The sequence below is a fragment of the Cherax quadricarinatus genome, chromosome 20 (assembly GCF_038502225.1).
Source record: "Cherax quadricarinatus isolate ZL_2023a chromosome 20, ASM3850222v1, whole genome shotgun sequence".
NCBI lineage: Eukaryota > Metazoa > Arthropoda > Malacostraca > Decapoda > Parastacidae > Cherax > Cherax quadricarinatus.
In genome coordinates, this window is record NC_091311.1 from 22,602,145 (window position 1) to 22,629,636 (window position 27,492).

Consider the following 27,492-nt stretch of genomic DNA (forward strand, 5'->3'; position numbering starts at 1 on the left):
ATAACATTCTTGATCCTCCAGTTGTGAAGGATCTCTCCCACATAACATAGCTGATCCTCCAGGTGTGAGGGTTCTCTCTCACATAACATAGCTGCTCCTCCAGGGGTGAGGGTTCTCTCTCACATAACATAGCTGCTCCTCCAGGGGTGAGGGTTCTCTCTCACATAACATAGCTGCTCCTCCAGGGGTGAGGGTTCTCTCTCACATAACATAGCTGCTGCTCCAGGAGTGAGGGTTCTCTCTCACATAACATAGCTGCTCCTCCAGGTGTGAGGGTTCTCTTCTCATAACATAGCTGCTCCTCCAAGGGTGAGGGTTCTCTCTCACATAACATAGCTGCTCCTCCAAGGGTGAGGGTTCTCTCTCACATAACATAGCTGCTCCACCAGGGGTGAGGGTTCTTTCTCACATAACATAGCTGCTCCTCCAGGGGTGAGGGTTCTCTCTCACATAATATAGCTGTTCCTCCAGGGGTGAGGGTTCTCTCTCACATAACATAGCTGCTCCTTCAGGGGTGAGGGTTCTCTCACATAACATAGCTGCTCCTCCAAGGGTGAGGGTTCTCTCTCACATAACATAGCTGCTCCTCCAGGGGTGAGCGTTCTCTCTCACATAACATAGTTGCTCCTCCAGGTGTGACGTTTTTCTCTCACACAGCATAGCTGCTCCTCCATTTGTGAGGGTTCTCTCTCACATAACATAGCTGCTCCTCCAGGTGTGAGGGTTTTCACTCACATAAAATAGCTGCTCCTCCAGGTGTGAGGGTTCTCTCTCACATAACATAGCTGCTCCTCCAGGTGTGAGGGTTCTCTCTCACATAACATAGTTGCTCCTCCAGGTGTGAGGGTTCTCTCTCACATAACATAGCTGCTCCTCCAGGTGTGAGGGTTCTCTCTCACATAACATAGCTGCTCCTCCAGGTGTGAGGGTTCTCTCTCACACAACATAGCTGCTCCTCCAAGTGTGAGGGTTGTCTCTCACATAACATAGCTGCTCCTCCAGGTGTGAGGGTTCTCTCTCACATAACATAGCTGCTCCTCCAGGTGTGAGGGTTCTCTCTAACATAACATAGCTGCTCTTTCAGGGGTGAGGGTTCTCTCTCACATAACATAGCTGCTCATCCAGGGGTGAGGGTTCTCTCTCACAAAACATAGCTGCTCCTCCAGGGGTGAGGGTTCTCTCTCACATAACATAGCTGCTCCTACAGGGGTGAGGGTTCTCTCTCACATAACATAGCTGCTCCTCCAGGGGTGAGGGTTCTCTCTCACATAACATAGCTGCTCCTCCAGGGGTGAGGGTTCTCTCTCACATAACATAGCTGCTCCTACAGGGGTGAGGGTTCTCTCTCACATAACATAGCTGCTCCTCCAGGGGTGAGGGTTCTCTCTCACATAACATAGCTGCCCCTCCAGGGGTGAGGGTTCTCTCTCACATAACATAGCTGCTCCTCCAGGGGTGAGGGTTCTCTGTCACATAACATAGCTGCTCCTCCAGGTGTGAGGGTTCTCTCACATAACATAGCTGCTCCTCCAGGTGTGAGGGTTCTCTCTCACACAACATAGCTGCTCCTCCAGGTGTGAGGGCTCTCTCTCACATAACATAGCTGCTTCTCCAGGTGTGAGGGCTCTCTCTCACATAACATAGCTGCTCCTCCAGGTGTGATGGTTCTCTCTCACATAACATAGCTGCTCCTCCAGGTGTGAGGGTTCTCTCTCACATAAAATAGCTGCTCTTCCAGGTGTGAGGGTTCTCTCTCATATAACATAGCTGCTCCTCCAGGTGTGAGGGTTCTCTCTCACATAACATAGCTGCTCCTCCAGGTGTGAGGGTTCTCTCTCACATAACATAGCTGCTCCTCCAGGTGTGAGGGTTCTCTCTCACACAACATAGCTGCTCCTCCAGGTGTGAGGGTTCTCTCTCACATAACATAGCTGCTCCTCCAGGTGTGAGGGTTCTCTCTCACATAACATAGCTGCTCCTCCAGGTGTGAGGGTTCTCTCTCACATAACGTAGCTGCTCCTCGAGGTGTGAGGGTTCTCTCTCACATAACATAGCTGCTCCTCCAGGTGTGAGGGTTTTCTCTCACACAACATAGCTGTTCCTCCAGGTGTGACGGTTCTCTCTCACATAACATAGCTGCTCCTCCAGATGTGAGGGTTCTCTCTCACATAACATAGCTGCTCCTCCAGGTGTGAGGGTTCTCTCTCACATAACATAGCTGCTCCTCCATTTGTGAGGGTTCTCTCTCACATAACATAGCTGCTCCTCCAGGTGTGAGGGTTTTCACTCACATAAAATAGCTGCTCCTCCAGGTGTGAGGGTTCTCTCTCACATAACATAGCTGCTCCTCCAGGTGTGAGGGTTCTCTCTCACATAACGTAGTTGCTCCTCCAGGTGTGAGGGTTCTCTCTCACATAACATAGCTGCACCTCCAGGTGTGAGGGTTCTCTCTCACATAGCATAGCTGTTCTTTCAGAGGTGAGGATTCTCTCTCACATAACATAGCTGCTCATCCAGGGGTGAGGGTTCTCTCTCACAAAACATAGCTGCTCCTCCAGGGGTGAGGGTTCTCTCTCACATAACATAGCTGCTCCTACAGGGGTGAGGGTTCTCTCTCACATAACATAGCTGCTCCTCCAGGGGTGAGGGTTCTCTCTCACATAACATAGCTGCCCCTCCAGGGGTGAGGGTTCTCTCTCACTTAACATAGCTGCTCCTCCAGGGGTGAGGGTTCTCTCTCACATAACATAGCTGCTCCTCCAGGTGTGAGGGTTCTCTCTCACATAACATAGCTGCTCCTCCAAGTGTGAGCTTTTTCTCTAACACAGCATAGCTGCTCCTCCATTTGTGAGGGTTCTCTCTCACATAACATAGCTGCTCCTCCAGGTGTGAGCGTTCTCTCTCACATAAAATAGCTGCTCTTCCAGGTGTGAGGGTTCTCTCTCATATAACATAGCTGCTCCTCCAGGTGTGAGGGTTCTCTCTCACATAACATAGCTTCACCTCCAGGTGTGAGGGTTCTCTCTCACATAACATAGCTGCTCCTCCAGGTGCGAGGGTTCCCTCTCACATAACATAGCTGCTCCTCCAGGTGTGAGGGTTCTCTCTCACACAACATAGCTTCTCCTCCAGGTGTGAGGGTTCTCTCTCACATAACATAGCTGCTCCTCCAGGTGTGAGGGTTCTCTATCACATAACATAGCTGCTCCTCCAGGTGTGAGGGTTCTCTCTCACATAACGTAGCTGCTCCTCGAGGGGTGAGGGTTCTCTCTCACATAACATAGCTGCTCCTCCAGGTGTGAGGGTTTTCTCTCACACAGCATAGCTGTTCCTCCAGGTGTGACGGTTCTCTCTCACATAACATAGCAGCTCCTCCAGATGTGAGGGTTCTGTCTCACATAACATAGCTGCTCCTCCAGGTGTGAGGGTTCTCTCTCACATAACATAGCTGCTCCTCCAGGTGTGAGGGTTCTCTCTCACATAACATAGCTGCTCCTCCAGGTGTGAGGGTTCTCTCTCACATAACATAGCTGCTCCTCCAGGTGTAAGGGTTTTCTCTCACACAACATAGCAGTTCCTCCAGGTGTGAGGGTTCTCTCTCACATAACATAGCTGCTCCTCCAGGGGTGAGGGTTCTCTCTCACATAACATAGCTGCTCCTCCAGGGGTGAGGGTTCTCTCTCACACAAGATAGCTGCTCCTCCAGGGATGAGGGTTCTCTCTCTCACATAACATAGCTGCTCCTCCAGGGGTGAGGGTTCTCTCTCACATAACATAGCTTCTTCTCCAGAGGTGAGGGTTCTCTCACATAACATAGCTGCTCCTCCAGGGGTGAGGGTTCTCTCTCACATAACATAGCTGCTCCTCCAGGGGTGAGGGTTCTCTCTCACATAACATAGCTGCTCCTCCAGGTGTGAGGGTTCTCTCTCACATAACATAGCTGCTCCTTCAGGGGTGAGGGTTCTCTCTCACATAACATAGTTGCTCCTCCCGGGGTGAGGGTTCTCTCTCACATAACATAGCTGCTCCTCCAGGTGTGAGGGTTCTCTCTCACATAACATAGCTGCTCCTCCCGGGGTGAGGGTTCTCTCTCACATAACATAGCTGCTCCTCCAGGGGTGAGGGTTCTCTCTCACATAACATAGCTGCTCCTCCAGGTGTGAGGGTTCTCTCTCACATAACATAGCTGCTCCTCCAGGGGTGAGGGTTCTCTCTCACATAACATAGCTGCTCCTCCAGGTGTGAGGGTTCTCTCTCACATAACATAGCTGCTCCTCCAGGTGTGAGGGTTCTCTCTCACATAACATAGCTGCTCCTCCAGGTGTGAGGGTTCTCTCTCAAATAACATAGCTGCTCCTCCAGGTGTGAGGGTTCTCTCTCACATAACATAGCTGCTCCTCCAGGTGTGAGGGTTCTCTCTCACATAACATAGCTGCTCCTCCAGGGGTGACGGTTCTCTCTCACATAACATAGCTTCTCCTCCAGGTGTGAGGGTTCTCTCTCACATAACATAGCTGCTCCTCCAGGGGAGAGGGTTCTCTCTCACATAACATAGCTGCTCCTCCAGGGGTGAGGGTTCTCTCTCACATAACATAGCTGCTGCTCCAGGTGTGAGGGTTCTCTCTCACATAACATAGCTGCTCCTCCAGGTGTGAGGGCTCTCTCTCACATAACATAGCTGCTCTTCCAGGGATAAGGGTTCTCTCTCACGTAACGTAGCTGCTCCTCCAGGGGTGACGGTTCTCTCTCACATAAGATAGCTGCTCCTCCCTGGGTGAGGGTTCTCTCTCACATAACATAGCTGCTCCTCCAGGGGTGAGGTTTCTCTCTCACATAACATAGCTGCTCCTCCAGGGGCGAGGGTTCTCTCTCACATAACATAGCTTCTCCTCCCGGGGTGAGGGTTCTCTCTCATATAACATAGCTGCTCCTCCAGGTGTGAGGGTTCTCTCTCACATAACATAGCTGCTCCTCAAGGGGTGAGGGCTCTCTCTCACATAACATAGCTGCTCCTCCAGGGGTGAGGGTTCTCTCTCACATAACATAGCTGCTCCTCCAGGTGTGAGGGTTCTCCCTCAAATAACATAGCTGGTCCTCCAGGGGTGAGGGTTCTCTCTCACATAACATAGTTGCTCCTTCCGGGGTGAGGGTTCTCTCTCACATAACATAGCTGCTCCTCCAGGTGTGAGGGTTCTCTCTCACATAACATAGCTGCTCCTCCCGGGGTGAGGGTTCTCTCTCACATAACATAGCTGCTCCTCCAGGGGTGAGGGTTCTCTCTCACATAACATAGCTGCTCCTCCAGGTGTGAGGGTTCTCTCTCACATAACATAGCTGCTCCTCCAGGGGTGAGGGTTCTCTCTCACATAACATAGCTGCTCCTCCAGGTGTGAGGGTTCTCTCTCACATAACATAGCTGCTCCTCCAGGTGTGAGGGTTGTCTCTCACATAACATAGCTGCTCCTCCAGGTGTGAGGGTTCTCTCTCAAATAACATAGCTGCTCCTCCAGGTGTGAGGGTTCTCTCTCACATAACATAGCTGCTCCTCCAGGTGTGAGGGTTCTCTCTCACATAACATAGCTGCTCCTCCAGGGGTGACGGTTCTCTCTCACATAACATAGGTTCTCCTCCAGATTTGAGGGTTCTCTCTCACATAACATAGCTGCTCCTCCAGGGGAGAGGGTTCTCTCTCACATAACATAGCTGCTCCTCCAAGGGTGAGGGTTCTCTCTCACATAACATAGCTGCTCCTTCAGGTGTGAGGGTTCTCTCTCACATAACATAGCTGCTCCTCCAGGTGTGAGGGCTCTCTCTCACATAACATAGCTGCTTTTCCAGGGATAAGGGTTCTCTCTCACATAACGTAGCTGCTCCTCCAGGGGTGACGGTTCTCTCTCACATAACATAGCTGCTCCTCCCTGGGTGAGGGTTCTCTCTCACATAACATAGCTGCTCCTCCAGGGGTGAGGTTTCTCTCTCACATAACATAGCTGCTCCTACAGGGGCGAGGGTTCTCTCTCACATAACATAGCTTCTCCTCCCGGGGTGAGGGTTCTCTCTCATATAACATAGCTGCTCCTCCAGGTGTGAGGGTTCTCTCTCACATAACATAGCTGCTCCTCCAGGCGTGAGGGCTCTCTCTCACATAACATAGCTGCTCCTCCAGGAGTGAGGGTTCTCTCTCACATAACATAGCTGCTCCTCCAGGTGTGAGGGTTCTCCCTCACATAACATAGCTGCTCCTCCAGGTGTGAGGGTTCTCCCTCACATAACATAGCTGGTCCTCCAGGTGTGAGGGTTCTCTCTCACATAACATAGCTGCTCCTCCAGGGGTGAGGGTTCTCTCTCAAATAACATAGCTGCTCCTCCAGGTGTGAGGGTTCTCTCTCACATAACATAGCTGCTCCTCCCGGGGTGAGGGTTCTCTCTCACATAACATAACTGCTCCTCCAGGGGTGAGGGTTCTCTCTCACATAACATAGCTGCTCCTCCAGGGGTGAGGGTTCTCTCTCACATAACATAGCTGCTCCTCCAGGTGTGAGGGTTCTCTTTCACATAACAAAGCTGCTCCTCCAGGTGTGAGGGTTCTCTCTCACATAACATAGCTGCTCCTCCAGGTGTGAGAGTTCTCTCTCACATAAAATAGCTGCTCCTCCAGGTGTGAGGGTTCTCTCTCACATAAAATAGCTGCTCCTCCAGGTGTGAGTGTTCTCTCTCACATAACATATCTGCTTCTCCAGGGGTGAGGGTTCTCTCTCACATAACATAGCTGCTCCTCCCGATGTGAGGGTTCTCTCTCACGTAACATAGATGCTCCTCCAAGTGTGAGGGTTTTCTCTCACATAACATACCTGCTATTCCAGGGGTGACGGTTCTCTCTCACATAACATAGCTGCTCCTCCAGGGGTGAGGGTTCTCTCTCACATAACATAGCTGCTCCTCCAGGGTGAGGGTTCTCTCTCACATAACATAGCTGCTCCTCCAGGGGTGAGGGTTCTCTCTCACATAACATAGCTGCTCCTCCAGTGGTGAGGGTTCTCTCTCACATAACATAGCTGCTCCTACAGGTGTGAGGGTTCTCTCTCACATAACATAGCTGCTCCTCCAGGTGTGAGGGTTCTCTCTCACATAACATAGCTGCTCCTCCAGGTGTGAGGGTTCTCTCTCACATAAAATAGCTGCTCCTCCAGGTGTGAGGGTTCTCTCTCACATAAAATAGCTGCTCTTCCAGGTGTGAGGGTTCTCTCTCACATAACATATCTGCTTCTCCAGGGGTGAGGGTTCTCTCTCACATAACATAGCTGCTCCTCCCGATGTGAGGGTTCTCTCTCACATAACATAGATGCTCCTCCAAGTGTGAGGGTTTTCTCTCACATAACATAGCTGCTCCTCCAGGGGTGACGGTTCTCTCTCACACAACATAGCTGCTCCTCCAGGGGTGAGGGTTCTCTCTCACATAACATAGCTGCTCCTCGAGGGTGAGGGTTCTCTCTCACATAACATAGCTGCTCCTCCAGGGGTGAGGGTTCTCTCTCACATAACATAGCTGCTCCTCCAGGGGTGAGGGTTCTTTCTCACATAACATAGCTGCTCCTCCAGGGGTGAGGGTTCTTTCTCACATAACATAGCTGCTCCTCCAGGTGTGAGGGTTCTCTCTCACATAAGATAGCTGCTCCTCCAGGGGTGAGTGTTCTCTCTCACATAACATAGCTGCTCCTCCAGGGGTGAGGGTTCTTTCTCACATAACATAGCTGCTCCTCCAGGGGTGAGGGTTCTCTCTCACATAACATAGCTGCACCTCCAGGTGTGAGGGTTCTCTCTCACATAACATAGCTGTTCCTCCAGGTGTGAGGGTTCTCTCTCACGTAACATAGCTGCTCCTCCAGGGGTGACGGTTGTCTCTCAGTTATGGGTGCTTCAGACATGACTTTCTTTTTCTAAAGCTCAGATTTTTAGCGTTGTAAAGTTGCTACGCAACTTTTAAGTTACCTGAGAAGAGTCGGATTTCTCTAGATTTTATGTGCGGGAGTAACATGAGATCCACCTCCAGCCATACCGCCCACATACACCTCCAGCCACACCACCCATATACACCTCCAGCCACACCACCCACATACACCTCCAGCCATACCACCCTCATACACCTCCAGCCATACCACCCACATACACCTCCAGCCACACCACCCACATACACCTGCAGCCATACCACCCACATACACCTCCAGCTACACCACCCACATACACCTCCAGCCATACCACCCACATACACCTCCAGCCATAGCACCCTCATACACCTCCAGCCATACCACCCACATACACCTTTCCAGCCACACCACCCACATACTCCTGCAGCCATACCACCCACATACACCTCCAGCCATAACACCCACATACACCTCTAGCCACACCACCCACATACACCTCCAGCCATACCACCCACATACACCTCCAGCCATACCACCCACATACACCTGGACCCATACCACCCACATACACCTCGAGCCATACCACCCACATACACCTGGAGACACATCACCCACATACACCTCGAGGCATACCACCCACATACACCTGGATCCATACCACCCACATACACCTGGACCCATACCACCCACATACACCTCCAACCACACCACCCACATGCACCTCCAGCCACACCACCCACATACACCTCCAGCCACACCACCCACATACACCTCCAGCCACACCACCCACATACACCTCCAGTCACACCACCCACATACACCTCCAGCCATACCACCCACATACACCTCGAGCCATACCACCCACATACACCTCCAACCATACCACCCACATACACCTCCAGCCACACCACCCACATACACCTCCAGCCACACCACCCACATACACCTCCAGCCACACCACCCACATACACCTCCAGCCACACCACCCACATACAACTCCAACCATACCACCCACATACACCTCGAGCCATACCACCCTCATACACCTCCAGCCATACCACCCACATTCACCTCCAGCCATACCACCCACATACACCTCCAGCCATACCACCCACATACACCTGGACCCATACCACCCACATACACCTCGAGCCATACCACCCACATACACCTGGAGACACACCACCCACATACACCTCGAGCCATACAACCAACATACACCTGGATCCATACCACCCACATACACCTGGACCCATACCACCCACATACACCTCCAACCACACCACCCACATGCACCTCCAGCCACACCACCCACATACACCTCCAGCCACACCACCCACATAAACCTCCAGCCACACCACCCACATACACCTCCAGTCACACCACCCACATACACCTCGAGCCATACCACCCACATACACCTCCACCCATACCACCCACATACACCTCCAGCCACACCACCCACATACACCTCCAGCCACACCACCCACATACACCTCCAGCCACACCACCCACATACACCTCCAGCCACACCACCCACATACAACTCCAACCATACCACCCACAGACACCTCGAGCCATACCACCCTCATACACCTCCAGCCATACCACCCACATTCACCTCCAGCCATACCACCCACATACACCTCCAGCCATACCACCCACATAAATCTCCAGCCACACCACCCACATACACCTCCAGCCACACCACCCACATACACCTCCAGCCGCACCACCCACATACAACTCCAGCCATACCACCCACATACACCTCGAGCTATACCACCCTCATACACCTCCAGCCGTACCACCCACATACACCTGGACCCATACCACCCACATACACCTCCAACCACACCACCCACATGCACCTCCAGCCACACAACCCACATACACCTCCAGCCACACCACCCACATACACCTCCAGCCAGACCACCCACATACACCTCCAGTCACACCACCCACATACACCTCCAGCCATACCACCCACATACACCTCGAGATATACCACCCACATACACATCCAGCCATACCACCCACATACACCTCCAGCCACACCACCCACATACACCTCGAGCCATACCACCCTCATACACCTCCAGCCATACCACCCACATACACCTCCAGCCATACCACCCACATACACCTCGAGCCATACCACCCACATACACCTCCAGCCATACCACCCACATACACCTCCAGCCACTCCACCCACATACACCTCCAGCCACACCACCCACATAGACCTCCAGCCACACCACCCACATACAACTCCAGCCACACCACCCACATACACCTCGAGCCATACCACCCTCATACACCTCCAGCCATACCACCCACATTCACCTCGAGCCATACCACCCACATACACCTCGAGCCATACCACCCACATACACCTCCAGCCATACCACCCACATACACCTCCAGCCATACCACCCAGATACACCTCCAGCCATACCACCCACATACACCTCCAGCCATACCACCCACATACACCTGAAGCCATACCACCCACATTCACCTCGAGCCATACCACCCAAATACACCTAGACCCATACCACCCACATGCACCTCGAGCCATACCCCCACATACACCTGGACCCATACCACCCACATACACCTGGAGCCATACCACCCACATACACCATGAGCCACACCACTCACATACACCTGGAGCCATAGCACCCACATACACCTCGAGCCATACGACCCACATACAGCTGGAGCCATACCACCCACATACACCTGGAGCAATACCACCCACATACACCTCGAGCCATACCACCCACATACAGCTGGAGCCGTACCACCCACATACACCTGGACCCATACCACCCACATACACCTCGAGCCATACCACCCACATACAACTGGAGCCATACCACCCACATACACCTGGACCCATACCACCCACATACACCTCGAGCCATACCACCCACATACAGATGGAGCCATACCACCCACATACACCTGGATCCATACCACCCACATACACATGGAGCCATACCACCCACATACATCTGGAGCCATACCTCCCACATACACCTGAAGCCATACCACCCACATACACCTGGAGCCATACCACCCACATACACCTGGAGCCATACCACCCACATACACCTGGAGCCATACCACCCACATACACCTGGAGCCATACCACCCACATACACCTGGAGCCATTCCACACACATACATCTGGATCCATACCACCCACATACACCTGGAGACGTACCACCCACATACACCTGGAGCCATACCACCCAAATACACCTGGAGCCATACCACCCACATTCACCTCGAGATATATCACCAACATACATCTGTATCCATACCACCCACATACACCTGGAGCCATACCACCCACATACACCTGGAGCCATGCCACCCACATTCACCTGGAGCCATACCACCACATACACCTGTAGACATACCACCCACATACACTTGGAGCCATACCATCGACATTCACCTGGAGCCATACCACCCACATACACCTGGAGACATACCACCCACATACACCTGGAGCCTTTCCACCCACATGCACCTGGAGATATACCACCCACATACACCTGGAGACATACCACCCACATACACCTAGAGATATACCACCCTCATACACCTGGACCCGTACCACCCACATACACCTGGAGTCATACCACACACATACACCTGGATCCATACCACCCACATACACCTGGGGACGTACCACCCACATACACCTGGAGACATACCACCCAAATGCAACTGGAGCCATACCACCCACATACACCTCGAGCCATACCACCAACATGCATCTGTATCCATACCACCCACATACACCTGAAGCCATACCACCCACATACACCTGGAGCCATACCAGCCACATTCAACTGGAGCCATACCACCACATATACCTGGAGACATACCACCCACCTACACCTGGAGCCATACCCTCCACATACACCTGGAGCCATACCACCCACATACACCTGGAGACATACCACCCACATACACCTGGAGACATACCACCCACATACACCTGGAAACTTACCACCCGCATACACCTGGAGCCATACCACCAAAATGCACCTGGAGCCATACCACCTACATACACCTGGATCCATACCACCCACATACACCTGGAGCCATATCATCCACGTACACCTGGAGACATACCACCCACATACACGTGGAGACATACCACCCACATTTACCTGGAGACGTAACACCGACATACACCTGGAGCCATACCACCAAAATACACCTGAAGCCATACCACCCACATACACCTGGAGCCATACCACCCACATACACATGGAGCCATACCACCCACATACACCTGGATAGATACCACCCACACACACATGGAACCATACCACCCACATACACCCGGAGCCATACCACCCAAATACACCTGGATCCATACCACCCACTTACACCTGGAGCCATACCACCCACATACACCTGTATCCATACCATCCACATACACCTGGATCCATTCCACCCACATACACCTGGATCCATACCACCCACACACACCTGGATTGATACCACCCACTTACAGCTGGAACTATACCACCCACATACACCTGTATCCATACCATCCACATACACCTGGATCCATTCCACCCACATACACCTGGATCCATAACACCCACACACACCTGGATAGATACCACCCACTTACAGCTGGAACTATACCACCCACATACAGTTGTCGTCCACATCACTGAGTGCCCAACACCAGGTGTAGTTACCTCCCGTAACTTGATGCTCCAGCTTCGCTTTAACCATCACTGCATCTTTCATGCGGCCTCTCAACCCATCAGTGCCTCTGTTATCCGTACGAGAGGTTTCTGCAGTATTTCCCCTGCAAGGGATGAGGTGCCTTGATATCTCTGAGGGGCTCTTGATCGAGTTTGAATATCTCAAGTTACCCAGGTGCTATATGATACCTCAGGGCTTAGCGCTTTCCCATGATTAAATCATCAGGCAGATATATATTTTTAGAAATCGTAAGTCGGTGAGGAACATTCAGCATTTTTGTGTATATATTTTTATTTTCTTTATAACTGGTAATAAATGTGTCTTTAAGGCATGCTTTTAATTCCAATTGTTTCTCTGAGTTAATTTTATTTTTTTCTTTTTATTTTTCATAAGGGAGAGACCATCGTTTTCGTTGACACAGATTGCATGTTTTCGTTGACACAGATTGCATGTTTTCGTTGACACAGATTGCATGTTTTCGTTGACACAGATTGCATGTTTTCGTTGACACAGATTGCATGTTTTCGTTGAAAACGGTGAAGAATATCCAACATGTTAATAAGAAGTAATTTTGTAGTAGTAATGAAAAGGCTATAGAGTTTGTTCCACGTTGTTCATTGGTAGTTGACGTGTCAGTATATGTGGTATGCAAAAATAGCTGAAAATTTCAGGCTGGCAGAACTGGCCAGTCATATACTAACTCTCTTCCCTCATGTTTACTCTGTCTTACAAATTTTGACGTTCGAGTTTCACTTATATACTGTTTCACTCATCTTTTTTACTTATCGACATAGTCGACTGAGATATCGTATATCCAACTTGGACACGTTTAAGTGTATGATATACCTGACTCAAGTATAATATACCCAACTGGAGAACGATATACTCTACTGGTTTGTAATATACCCTGCAGGGATATGATATACGAGGCTGCTAAACTGATAAGAGACATGAGATACCATACAAACACTAGACAAAGGAACACTGTTATTTTGTAAGGCTCGTACTCACCCCTTGACATAAATATCTGACATTTTCTCGCCGGTGAAGAAGGCATCGTCCTCCAGTACAACGTCGTCAGTGTTCCATATGATGATGCGCAGTTCGTAGCTCTTGGGCTTGCGCGGGGTCACGTCCAAGGGAGGGCCGGGCAGGGGCATGTCCATCGGGAACATGTCTACCCACATCTCAACTTTGCCCTGTTAGTGGAAACGTGGATAAGACATCAGTCTTGAAAATCTTGGGACATCTTACTCCTCGTTTTATTAACAATTTCATCCTCTGTCAAAAACTACGTGTTTACGAGGCGTGTCATAATACCTTCACTGTACGTTAATAAGACATGATATGAAGTTTATGGCTTTCACTGAGGAAACCTTTCGTACTTCGGGGATTTTATCATGGCTTGATAAAGCCATGGTGGGCGAAACGTCTTTATAAACATCGTAAATCGCATATTGTATCTTAAGAACATAAGAAGAAAGAAACGCTACTGTAGGCCTACTGGTCTATGCTAGGCAAATCTAACTCACGCCTACTCATGACCTTGTATAACTTATTCTTAAAACCACACAAGACAATCGTTTGAATGAAGCTACACGGCGAGTTTGATGAATCAAACCCGCCGTGTAGCTTCATTCAACTCTACTACCGAACTACTGCTCTCCTGTACCTTTTCTAAATCTAAATTTCTCCAACTTGAACCCATTACTGCGAGTCCTGTCTTGGTTACGTATTGTTAGCACCTTATTTATATCCTCTTTATTTAGTCCTGTCTTCCATTTATACACCTCAGTCATATCAGTCCTAATTCTACGCCTTTCCAGACAGTACAGATTCAGTGCCCTCTCCGCGTAGGTACTTATCAGTATTTTAACATTAAAAACATATTCCTTTCAGTCTCGAAATAGTCTAGAATTCTTGATTTTTTTTCCAAAGGCTTGAAATATTCTCTCAATGCTTAATGTGGAATATGGTTTCACATTAGTAGTGATATGCTCGTAGGTAGTTAAGGAGAAGTGTGAGGAAAGTGTCTGAGATCATAGTGACTGGAGCAGCTTAGACACAAATAAAAACACATGATACACTTGTGTAAGACATATGTGTAAGACACATGTGAATCAGTTACGTATCTTTATTTCGTATAAAGATATCAAACTGTAATAATGGTGGTAGAATTACTTAAAATATGTTAGATAAAAGGACACAAGTGCAACTAATGTGATATTTTATTGTGGTAACGCTTCTTTCTCTTGGAGCTTTGTCAAGCCAAAAGCACCTGGAGAGCGAAACGTTGCCACAATAAAATGTCACACTAGTTTCACTTTTGTCCTTTTACCTAACAGATACCAAACTGTTGCACATGTTTCTTACTTATCAAGTTGCAGGTACTGTATACCATTATCACAGTCACAGTTCTATAATCTTAAAGTTAATGAAACAGTGTTAATCATGTGCCATGAACTAATTACCATAAGCTGAAGGCAAAAACTGAATTCACATAGCAATAAAACACGCGATCTGAGAGCAAGAACAAAACTGGTGATGGTACAACATCCATCAGTTGTCAGGAGCCTCAAGTCACGAAGTTGTTTCTCGCATATTTTATGTATTTAAATTAATTGTAATCAATCCCGTAAAAACTGATATCAAAGAAAATTAATTATTTAGTATTTATCAAGAAGTGTAAGGTGTCAAATAAGGATTAGAAAGGGAGTAAAAATAAATGAATTACCTGTAGCATCTTAGCTAAAATGATACATGTGCAACCAATGTGACTTTTACTGTGGCATCGTTTCGCTCTCCAAGCTTGACGAAGTTCCTGGAAAGCGAAACGTTGGCACCACAAAATATCACATAAATTGCACATGTGTCCGTTTACCTAATATAAGAAAGGTAGATATTAGATAAAAAAAATCGGAAACAAAGTTCGTCCTTATAAAAAAAAATGAATGAGGCTGAGCGTCCCTCAGCAGTCAGGCCCATTAGCTGAGGCGCCCAGTAGTTAATTTAATGCCGAATTGAGCTGGTCTGGGGGTGCGGGCGTGGTTTCCGGGATAAAGTCTACGGGGTGAAAACCTCAGGAGACCTTGGAGACTAAACATACCACAGCTAACACATTGCAATTCGGCAGACTGGAGAAGAGAATTAGTGTTTCCGACATTAACTGAGAACTGATTACCTGTAGATGTCTGAAACTGAGCATCAAAGTGTTCACCAAGTTCACTGTTGTGCCATGCGACTCCACGCACAGGTGGATTGTAAGTCACTGTTCGTCAACATGATGTTGTTACTCACCTGTTCGATGCCAGGCTTATCCGGGTTAAAGAGAGGACGAGTCTCAATGTGTTCTGGCACCAGTCTGGCTCCCACCCGTGGCACCTCCTCCCAGCGGTGAAGCACTGCCAGGGCCAGCTGCTCCTCGCTCACTGTTAGTAGTGAAATAGAATACATAAAAATGTTAGAATGACAAAGACAATGAAAGATATAAAAATAACAAGCAAAAATATCATATATATATATATATATATATATATATATATATATATATATATATATATATATATATATATATATATATATATATATATATATATATATATATATATATATATATATATATATATATATATATATAGCGCTGTCGTGACTACTCACATTATCAAGGAACTATGAAAGTGAAGCATCCAAGGAAGCTATATAAGGGGTCGGCCAGCACCTCACTATCAAATCCCACAACGGTTAAACACCTGACGCGCGGCGAGCCAACTTGGATAGGTCCTTTGCAAAACTCACCCCCAAGCTATATATATATATATATAATTATAAATGGATATATATATATATATATCAAAATTAAAAAGTCGGCCGTCTCCCACCGAGGCAGGGTGACCCAAAAAGAAAGAAAATCTCCAAAAAGAAAATACTTTCATCATCATTCAACACTTTCACCACACTCACACATAATCACTGTTTTTGCAGAGGTGCTCAGAACACAACAGTTTAGAAGCATATACGTATAAAGATACACAACATATCCCTCCAAACCGTCAATATCCCGAACCCTTCCTTTAAAGTGCAGGCATTGTACTTCCCATTTCCAGGACTCAAGTCCGGTTATGTAAAAATAACCGGTTTCCCTGAATCCCTCCACTAAATATTACCCTGCTCACACTCCAACAGATCGTCAGGTCCCAAATACCATTCGCCTCCATTCACTCCGATCGAACACGCTCACGCACGCCTGCTGGAAGTCCAAGCCCCTCGCCCACAAAACCTCCCTTACCCCTTCCTTCCAACCTTTTCGAGGACGACCCCTACCCCGCCTTCCTTCCCCTACAGATTTAAATGCTCTCCATGTCATTCAACTTTGATCCATTCTCTCTAAATGACCAAACCACCTCAACAACCCCTCTTCAGCCCTCTTGCTAATACTTTTATTAACTGCACACCTTCTCCTAATTTCCACACTCCGAATTTTCTACATAATATTTACACCACACATTGCTCTTAGACAGGACATCTCCACTGCCTCCAACCGCCTCCTCGCTGCTGCATTCACAACCCAAGCTTCACACCCATATAAGAGTGTTGGTACTAGTATACTTTCATACATTCCCTTCTTTGCCTCCATAGATAACGTTTTTTGTCTCCACATATACCTCAACGCACCACTCACCCTTTTTCCCTCATCAATTCTATGATTAACCTAATCCTTCATAAATCCATCTGCCTACACGTCAACTCACAAGTATCTGAAAACATTCACTTCTTCCATACTCCTCCTCCCCAATTTGATATCCATTTTTTCTTTGTCTAAATCATTTGATACCCTCATCACCTTACTCTTTTCTATGTTCACTTTCAACTTTCTACCTTTACACACACTCCCAAACTCATCCACTAACATTTGCAATTTTTCTTTAGAATCTCCCATAAGCACAGTATCATCAGCAAAAAGCAACTGTGTCAATTCCCATTTTGTATTTGATTCCCCATAATTAATCCCACCCCTCTCCCGAACACCCTAGCTTACTTCTTTTACAACCCCATCTATAAATATATTAAACAACCATGGTGACATTACACATTCCTGTCTAAGACCTACTTTTACCGGGAAGTAGTCTCCCTCTCTTCTACACATCCTAACCTGAGCCTCACTATCCTCATAAAAACTCTTTACAGCATTTAGTAACTTTCCACCTATTCCATATACTTGCAACATCTGCCACATTCCTCCCCTATCCACTCTGTCATATGCCTTTTCTAAATCCATAAATGCAATATAAACTTCCCTACCTTTATCTAAATACTGTTCACATATATGCTTCAATGTAAACACTTGATCTACACATCCCCTACCCACTCTGAAGCCTCCTTGCTCGTCCGCAATTCTACATTCTGTCTTACCTCTAATTCTTTCAATTATAACCCTACCGTACACTTTTCCTGGTACGTAAACTTATTCCTCTATAACTTTTACAATCTCTTTTGTCCCCCTTCCCTTTATATAAAGGGACTATGCATGCTCTCCGCCAATCCCTAGGTACCTTCCCCTCTTTCATACATTTATTAAACAAAAATACCAACCACTCCAACACTATATCCCCCCCTGCTTTTAACATTTCTGTCATGATCCCATCAGTTCCAGCTGCTTTACCCCCTTTCATTCTACGTAATGCCTCACACACCTCCCCCACACTCACATCCTGTTCTTTTTCACTCCTAAAAGATGGTATACCTCCCTGTCCAGTGCATGAAATTACCGCCTCCCTTTCTTTGTCGACATTTAAAAGTTCCTCAAAATATTCTCGCCATCTACCTAATACCTCCCTCTCCCCATCTACTAACTCCCCTACTCTGTTTTTAACTGACAAATCCATACGTTCCCTAGGCTTTCTTAACTTGTTTAACTCACTCCAATATTTTTTCTTATTTTCATTAAAATTTCTTGACAGTGCCTCTCCCACTCTATCATCTGCTCTCCTTTTGCACTCTCTCACCACTCTCTTCACCTTTCTTGTACTCTCCATATACTCTACTCTTCTTATAACACTTCTGCTTTGTAAAAACCTCTCATAAGCTAACTTTTTCTCTTTTATCACACCCTTTACTTCATCATTCCACCAATCACTCCTCTTTCCTCCTGCACCCACCCTCCTATAACCACAAACTTCTGCCCCACATTCTAATACTGCATTTTTAAAACTATTCCAACCCTCTTCAACCCCCCCCCCACTACTCATACTACTTGCACCAGCCCACCTTTCTGCCAACAATTGCTTATATCTCACCCGAACTTCCTCCTCCCTTAGTTTATACACTCTCACCTCCCTCTTACATGTTGTTGCCATTTTCCTCTTTTCCCATCTACCTCTTACTCTAACTGTAGCTACAACTAAATAATGATCCGATATGTCAGTTGCCCCTCTATAAACGTGTACATCCTGGAGCCTACCCATCAACCTTTTGTCCACCAATACATAATCTAACAAACTACTTTCATTACGTGCTACATCATACCTTGTATATTTATTTATCCTCTTCTTCATAAACTATGTATTACTTAAAACTAATCCTCTTACATAGCTCAATTAAAGGCTCCCCATTTACATTTACCCCTGGCACCCCAAATTTACCTACTACTCCCTCCACAACATTTTTGCCCACTTTAGCATTGAAATCCCAAACCACTATTACTCTCACACTTGATTCAAAACTCCCCACGCATTCACTCAACATTTCCCAAAATCTCTCTCTCTCCTCTACACTTCTCTCTTCTCCAGGTGCATACATGCTTATTATAACCCACTTTTTACTTCCAACCTTTATTTTACTCCACATAATCCTTGAATTAATACATTTATAGTCCCTCTTTTCCTGCCATAACTTATCCTTCAACATTATTGCTACTCCTTCTTTAGCTCTAACTCTATTAGAAACCCCTGACCTAATCCCATTTATTCCTCTCCACTGAAACTCTCCCACCCCCTTCAGCTTTGTTTCACTTAAAGCCAGGACATCCAGCTTCTTCTCATTCATAACATCCACAAACATCTCTTTCTTATCAGTTGCACAACATCCACGCACATTCAGACTTCCCACTTTGACAATTTTCTTCTTCTTATTCTTTTTAGTAATCTTTACAGTAAAAGGGGTTACTAGCCCTTTGTTCCCGGCATTTTAGTTGACTTTTACAACACGCATGGCTTACGGAGGAAAGATTCTTATTCCACTTCCCCATGGATATAAAAGGAAAAGTAATAAGAGCAAGAACTATTAAGATAAAATAAAAAAAAACTCAGATGAGTGTTTATAAATAAATGTGTACATGTATGTGTAGTGTGACCTAAGTGTAAGTAGAAGTAGCAAGACATACCTGTAATCTTGCATATTTATGAGACAGACAAAAGACACGAGCAATCCTACCATCATGTAAAACAATTACAGGCTTTTGTTTTACACTCACTTGGCACGACGGTAGTACCTCCCTGGGTGGTTGCTGTCTACCAACCTACTATATATATATATATATATATATATATATATATATATATATATATATATATTATATATATATATATATCTATAAATATATATATATCTATATTATATATATATATATATATATACATATATATATATATATATATGCATATATATATATATATATATATATATATATATATATGTATATATATATATATATATATATATATATATATATATATATATATATATATATATATATATATTTATAACAACACTGCGAATAGCCGAGGATTCGAACCCATGTCGTGTTGGCCCTGCCTCGTGGTGACCGAAAATCACATGATGCTCTAACCCACTGGACCACACAATCCTACAGGAATCAAGCACCAAGCAGAGCTAGGTGTTTTACCTTGATCCGAGGACATACGGTGGTGTGGGTGCCTCTGAGCTAATTTCATTCTAATTCCCATTTGGTGTACTAGCCTCTACTAGCAGTATTTATATTACTGTGGCCACGAACGAGTGGTATTGAATCAGGATCGGATCAAGGTAAAACTCATAGCTCTGCTGGGTGCTTGATTCTTGTAGGATTGTGTGGTCCAGTTGGTTAGAGTGTCATGTGATTTTCGCTCACCACGAGGCAAGGCCAAAACAATATGAGTGTGTGTGTGTGTGTGTGAGTGTGTGTGTGTGTGTGTGTGTGTGTGTGTGTGTGTGTGTGTGTGTGTGTGTGTGTGTGTGTGTGTGTGTGTGTGTGTGTGTGTGTGTGTGTGTGTCAACACGCTGACCGTCTCCCACCGCGGCAGGGTGACTCAAAAAGCAAGAAACACTTTCATCATCATTCACAGTTTCACTGTCTTTGCAGAGGTGAATAGATACGACAGTGTATATGCCACTCTAAACATCAGATATCCCAAACCCCTCCTTTAAAGTGTAGGCATTGTACTTCCCACTTCCAAGACTCACGTCCTGCTATAGAAAAAAAGGGAAAGCACTCAGGAACCACAAGGGATTGAATCTCCGATTTGTACCCAAGAACCACTCGGAGTGGTATTCCATAAGAACGCCATACCACGTACCCAGGAACCTACAGCGGCCGGGGTCATTCTCGTCGTCGTTCTGAACGGTGAAGGTTCTGTTAGCGACGCGGACCTTGCCTGGACCGTAGTGTGGACCCTCCAGGCGACCTTCCTTGCACAGACGAGCCAGTACCTGCGTCGGCTTCATGGGATCCCGCCACTGATTGTACCCCGTCCTGCAGGAGGAATGAGAGGGGTGAGATATAGAAGGATGCAGTTGGAGCTAGGACGGAAGGAGATGATAGGAGTAAAGTAGACAGAGGGAAATGGAGAATGAGTGAGAGAAGGGGACAAAAAGTGTTTTGTGGGTACAGAGAGTGTGCTGAGTGTTCACACAATGATTACTATCATATAGAACAATGTTCCGCACACTCTGACTCTTTCCACAATATAATCATCACACAGAAAAGTGGATGAAGGGACACAAGCTCATAGAAGTTCATACCTTGTGTCATTTCCTCCACATTGTCTGTATCGCTCCACCTTCTACTATCATATAGAATAGTGTAGCAGTACACTGTGGATGTCCCCATAATTTAGCTACCATACAGAATACATAGTATATCAGCACACTGCGTGTGTCTCCACAATTTAACTGTTATGTAGAATAATGCAGCAGTACACTGCGGGTGTGTATACAATATCTATCGTGCAGAATAGTGTAGCAGCACACTGTAGGTGTTCCAGCACACTGCAGGTGTTCCAGCACACTGCAGGTGTTCCAGCACACTGTAGGTGTTCCAGCACACTGCAGGTGTTCCAGCACACTGCAGGTGTTCCAGCACACTGCAGGTGTTCCAGCACACTGCAGGTGTTCCAGCACACTGTAGGTGTTCCAGCACACTGCAGGTGTTCCAGCACACTGCAGGTGTTCCAGCACACTGCAGGTGTTCCAGCATACTGCAGGTATTCCAGCACACTGCAGGTGTTCTTATTTTCTCTATCGATATTAAGTTATCGTCTTTAGATCACTGCATCATCGCCACTGTTCTTCTTGTACAACTTTCATTATCGTTAACGTACTCTTCCCTCTGCCAGCTTCACCTGTCATAGACTTACTTCAAGCCCAGACCTCACCGTCTCACAGCGTACCTACCAGTCGTACTGTTTCCAACGTATTTAGTAACCCCGATGTCTTCCCCGATGCCAGACATCACCCCTTACCCGTGTTTATATAATTTTGTTATTAGTGGTTAACTATACATGCAGTTATAATGAATAATGTTTAGTTAAAATAATCTAACGTTACGTGACATAACTAAAATACAAATTTTGTTTACTCATTTCAGAAGCAACGCGGGTAAATGTATTAAAAGTGGATTTTTTTTTGTAGCGTTATTATGTGAACTGACGTTTCGTATCTGGCAGCGAGTCCGCAGGTGGCGCGGTGACGGGAGTAGAAGCGGTTCTCTAGGTCAATCTTGGTCTCTCCAATGAGGTCGTCGGAGCCCACCAGGTCCCAGTCCAGTACTTGAACCGTCAACATGGAGTCCTGAGGGAAGGTCGCCTCCACCTCGAAACACCTGCGGGAAGAGAAAGGGAAGAAAGTAGAGAAATGCAAAAGAGAGAGAGAGAGAGAGAGAGAGAGAGGAGGAGGAAGTGGAGGAGGAGGAGAATCAAGGTGCACAGCTATTCTATTTTGTTTTTCCTTGATATATATATATATATATATATATATATATATATATATATATATATATATATATATATATATATATATATATATATATATATATATATATATATATATATATATGTCGTGCCGAATAGGCAGAACTTGCGATCTTGTCTTAAATAGCAACGTTCATCTTGCCATATAGGACAAGTAAAAATTTGTGTATGCAATAATTTCGCCAAAATCATTCTGAACCTAAAGAAAAAAATATATTTCACTGGGTTTGTTTAGTATTAAATTATTGTAAACAAATCTAAAATATATTAAGTTGGGTTAGGCTAAAATAAATTGTTCTTGTTATAATAAGGTTAGGTAAGTTTTCTAAGTTTGTTTTGGTGCAAAATTAAAAAAAATTACATTAACATTAATGAAAAAAATATATCTTTATACGTATAAGAGAAAATCTCAGAAAGGACTTAATTTTAAATGAGTTCTTGCTAATTGACAAGTTTTACATATTCGGCACTACACACACACACACACACACACACACACACACACACACACACACACACACACACACACACACACACATACACACACACACACACACACATATATATATACATATATATACATATATATATATATATATATATATATATATATATATATATATATATATATATATATATATATATATATATATATATATAAGGCTGATGCATGCAGGGGATGAGATGAAAAGCTGTAAGCCTTTTCCCTGAAAGCTGGCTGCCTTGGATCAACGTGTAGCGCTAGCTACACGCCAAGGTATTGTCCAGTGTGGGTAGATTGGTATAGCACTGCGTACCTTGTTCTAAGATTCGTAGGGTCGAGTCTCCTTCAGACAGAGATCAGTGTTTGTGTATATTTCGCCTGCTCTTGCAAATTCCTTGTATATATATATATATATATATATATATATATATATATATATATATATATATATATATATATATATATATGTGTGTGTGTGTGTGTGTGTGTGTGTGTGTGTGTGTGTGTGTGTGTGTGTGTGTGTGTGTGGCCACTTTATTAGATATATGTGGAAAATTTTGAATTTTCCCAAATTCAGCATGTGTAAATTTGAATACTATAATAATTGTGTATTAAAATGTAATGCTGATTTGACCCTCCGAGAAATTTCGAGTGAGGGTGGATGTGGAATGGGCGCAAGGGAGACGGGGGAGGACGCCATAGTGAAACTGAATGTGTGAACACTGGTCTGTTAATTGTGTATTGTAATCAGGCGTCATCGAAGTTCAGCTAGTGAATATCAAACTCAATCCGTAATTTAGAAATTGCTGACACGTTCCCGCTGAAGAATTGGGATAGTGTGGAAAACCCTTACAATTCGGCTACAAGGACGGAAAAATAGGGTACTACGATTTTTCCCAGCAACACACCTTAGCTAAGTGATACTTACCCATAACGTATAGTAGTTTTGCGTTGGCCATCGTAAACTCTAGCTGCTGGGGTAGCGTTAGGGTGTGTTACAAATAAAAATTGTGATCCAGTAATTAAATGATAAGTGGTAATACGAATTTCTTTTCTAATAGCACCGTTGTATTATATGTATTTTACTAATAGTTACATTTTGTGTACCCAGCAAGTAAACCAAAATATACAGTCCACACATTTTTAATTTACCAGAGTAGCTGGTTTTAATATTGTAATTATTAATTTAATATTAGGTCTAGCTTTTTGTGAGAGTGGTGGTGTAGTGGGTATCGAGGGAGTAACAGCTCTGCGACCTACTGTGACTAAATCCCACTTACCTCACTCAAATTACTTGCAGGTAATAATTCAGGTAATACCCTGTAAACCTCATGCATGTAATTTCTCACATAATAATTCATAATATACATGTACACCTGCTCATTAATAAAAACATCTAATCAGCCAATCACATTGTGGCTCCTCATTGACTTAAAGTATACAGACATGTTTAAAAGGTTGTTGTTGTTCATGCCGAACATCAGAATGAGGACGAAATGTGATCTATATGACTTTGACCGTGGAATGATTGTTAGTGCCAGACGGTTTGGTTTGATTATCTCAGAAACTGCCGATCTCATAGGATTTTCATGCACAACGGTCTAGGTTTTACAGAGAGTGACCAGACTGGTTCAGGCTGACAGGGAAGTGACAGAAATCATGTATTACAACGGTGGTATGCAGAAGAGCATCTCTGGGTGCACAATACGTTGAACCTTGAAGTGGATAGCTACAGTAGCAGAAGACAAGACTGGGTTCCACTCTGTCGCCTAAAAACAGGAAAGTGAGGCTACAATGGGCACAGACTCACCAAAACTATACTCACCTCAACAAGCCTAGTCTACCATTCGCTACACTTACTTTAACAAACCTACACTACCATTCACTACACCTACCTCAACAAGCCTACACTACCATTCACTACACTCACCTTTACCTTTGAAATATCTGTGAAGAGTTTCGAGAGTTTAACTACTCTTGGAGCCCGGCCATGGGCCAGGCTCGTCTGGTGCTTGCCTTTTCAACCTGGCTGTTGCTGCTGGAGCCCCGCTGCCCCACATATCCATCGCAGCCTGGTTGATCTGGCACCTGGTGAAGATACTTATCCAGTTTCCTCTTGAAGGCTTCTATACTTGTTCCAGCCATGTTTCTGATGTCTTCTGGTAAGATGTTGAATAGTATGGGACCCCGGATGTTGATACAGTGTTCCCTTACTGTCCCCACCGCACCTCTGCCCCTCACTGGGTTTATTTTACACTTCCTCTCATATCTCTCACTCCAGCATGTTGTCATGGCAGTGTGAAGATATGGGACCAGGCCCTCGAGTACTTTCCAGGTATATATAATCATGTATCTCCCTCTCCTCCGCTCCAATGAGTACATGTTCAAGATTTGAAGGCGTTCCCAGTAATTTAGGTGTTTTACTGGCTCAATGCGAGCCGTAAACGATCTCTGTATTTCTTCCAGTTTTGATATTTCTCCTGCTTTGAACGGGGCCGTCAGCACTGAGCAATATTTTAAATGAGGGAGCACTAGCGATTTGAAGAGTGTCACCATCGGTATTATTTCTCTTGTTTTGAAAGTTCTCAATACCCACCCCGTCATCTTCCTGGTTGTCTTGATCTTTGTCTTATGTTCCTTAAAAGAAAGGTCAGCTGACATAATTATTCCCAGTTCCTTTACGTGTTCCTTTCGTTCTGTTTGGTAACCCTCTTGAATTTTCTATATAGTGTTCCTTTTGAGTTCTTCATTCTTTCCATACCTAAGCAGCTGGAACTTATCCTCATTGATCATCATATTGTTCTCCACTGCCCACTGGAAAACCCTGCTTATGTCTTCCTGTGACTTTTCATTGTTCTCTACCGTAGTAACTTTCAAACTTATTTTAGTGTCATCTTCAAATGAAAATACAAAACTGTGACGTGTGTTTTTATGTGTCTGCTATGAGGAGAAACAGCAAAGGTGCCAGGACATTGCCTTGGGGCGCTGAGCTTTTGACCTCGCTGATGCTGGATCTTGCTCTATTTACTACTACTTGAGAGTAAGACACATGTGCAACATCTACTACTTGTTGTGTTCTGTGTTAGAAACCCGAAAATCCATCTGCCTACCTTCTCCGTAATGCCCATGGCCCTCATTTTCTGCGCTTTCACTCCATGATGGCATTTGTCAAACGCCTTTGCAAAATCTGTGTAAATCACAGCTGCGTTTTGTTCTTCTTCCAATGCCTCCGTAATTTTGTCATAATGGTTCGGCAGCTGTAACAGGCATGATCATCCTGCTCTAAAACCATGCTGGTTCTGGTTATGCTGGTTGTGCTGGTCCATGAAATTTGTAATCTGCCGTCTCAACAATCTTTCGAAGCCTACACTACCATTCGCTATACTCACCTCAACAAACCTACACTACCAATCACTACACTCACCTCAGGAAGCCTACACCACCATTCACTACACTCCAGCAAGCTTACACTACCAATCACTACACTCCAACAAGCTTACACTACCAATCACTACACTCCAACAAGTTTACACTATCATTCACTTACTTGCCAAACACCGGGTTGAGCTGCTTGGATATGTAGTTCTCTTTGTCTGACACTTTCTTGCCCCCGAGCTGCACTACGATGTAAGGGTCAGCCTTACCGTTGAGGTCCATGGGATGCAGGTCACAGGCGCGTATCACGTACACGCGCACCAGCACGTGGATTGGGTCGTTAGAGGGCAGTCCCTGTTAAACGGCAGGAAGGACACTTAATGAGGTGGGCACTAGGCATCTCCCCTGCGACCACACTTAATTAATGCTTAAGTAATAGGGACGTTCTCGTTGGAGAGACATAATGAGGATGGATTATATTTTGAGTGAGGAGCAAAAGCTATTTCGAAATTCATGATAAAATATTGATGTTCTGTTCGATTTTTTTTATCTCAAACCGAAAAAAATCTTTAAAAACTTAAAACTGATTTTTTTTGATCATGAGAAAACATGACGAAACTTAATTCTGAATGTTAAATCAGTTAAATACTGAAGGTTCAATTACAGAGATAAACAACCTTCCGGCCAAGTCACGCAAATTATTAAATATAATAATAAAAGT

The 27,492-nt window shown here is 45.5% G+C and overlaps 1 protein-coding gene across 1 annotated transcript in view; it reads right to left on the reverse strand.

Annotated features, from left to right (window-relative positions):
* The window catches only part of LOC128703693 (otoferlin), a 181,015-nt gene that overhangs the window by 23,011 nt on the left and 130,512 nt on the right, over positions 1–27,492 (reverse strand). The window contains exons 22-26 of the mRNA XM_070087090.1: positions 26,944–27,125; positions 22,594–22,764; positions 21,242–21,417; positions 15,969–16,099; positions 13,683–13,870 (exon numbers count right to left, since the gene is read on the reverse strand). Of these exons, the coding sequence (XP_069943191.1) occupies positions 13,683–13,870; positions 15,969–16,099; positions 21,242–21,417; positions 22,594–22,764; positions 26,944–27,125 (848 nt within the window). The remainder of the gene's footprint in view (positions 1–13,682; positions 13,871–15,968; positions 16,100–21,241; positions 21,418–22,593; positions 22,765–26,943; positions 27,126–27,492) is intronic.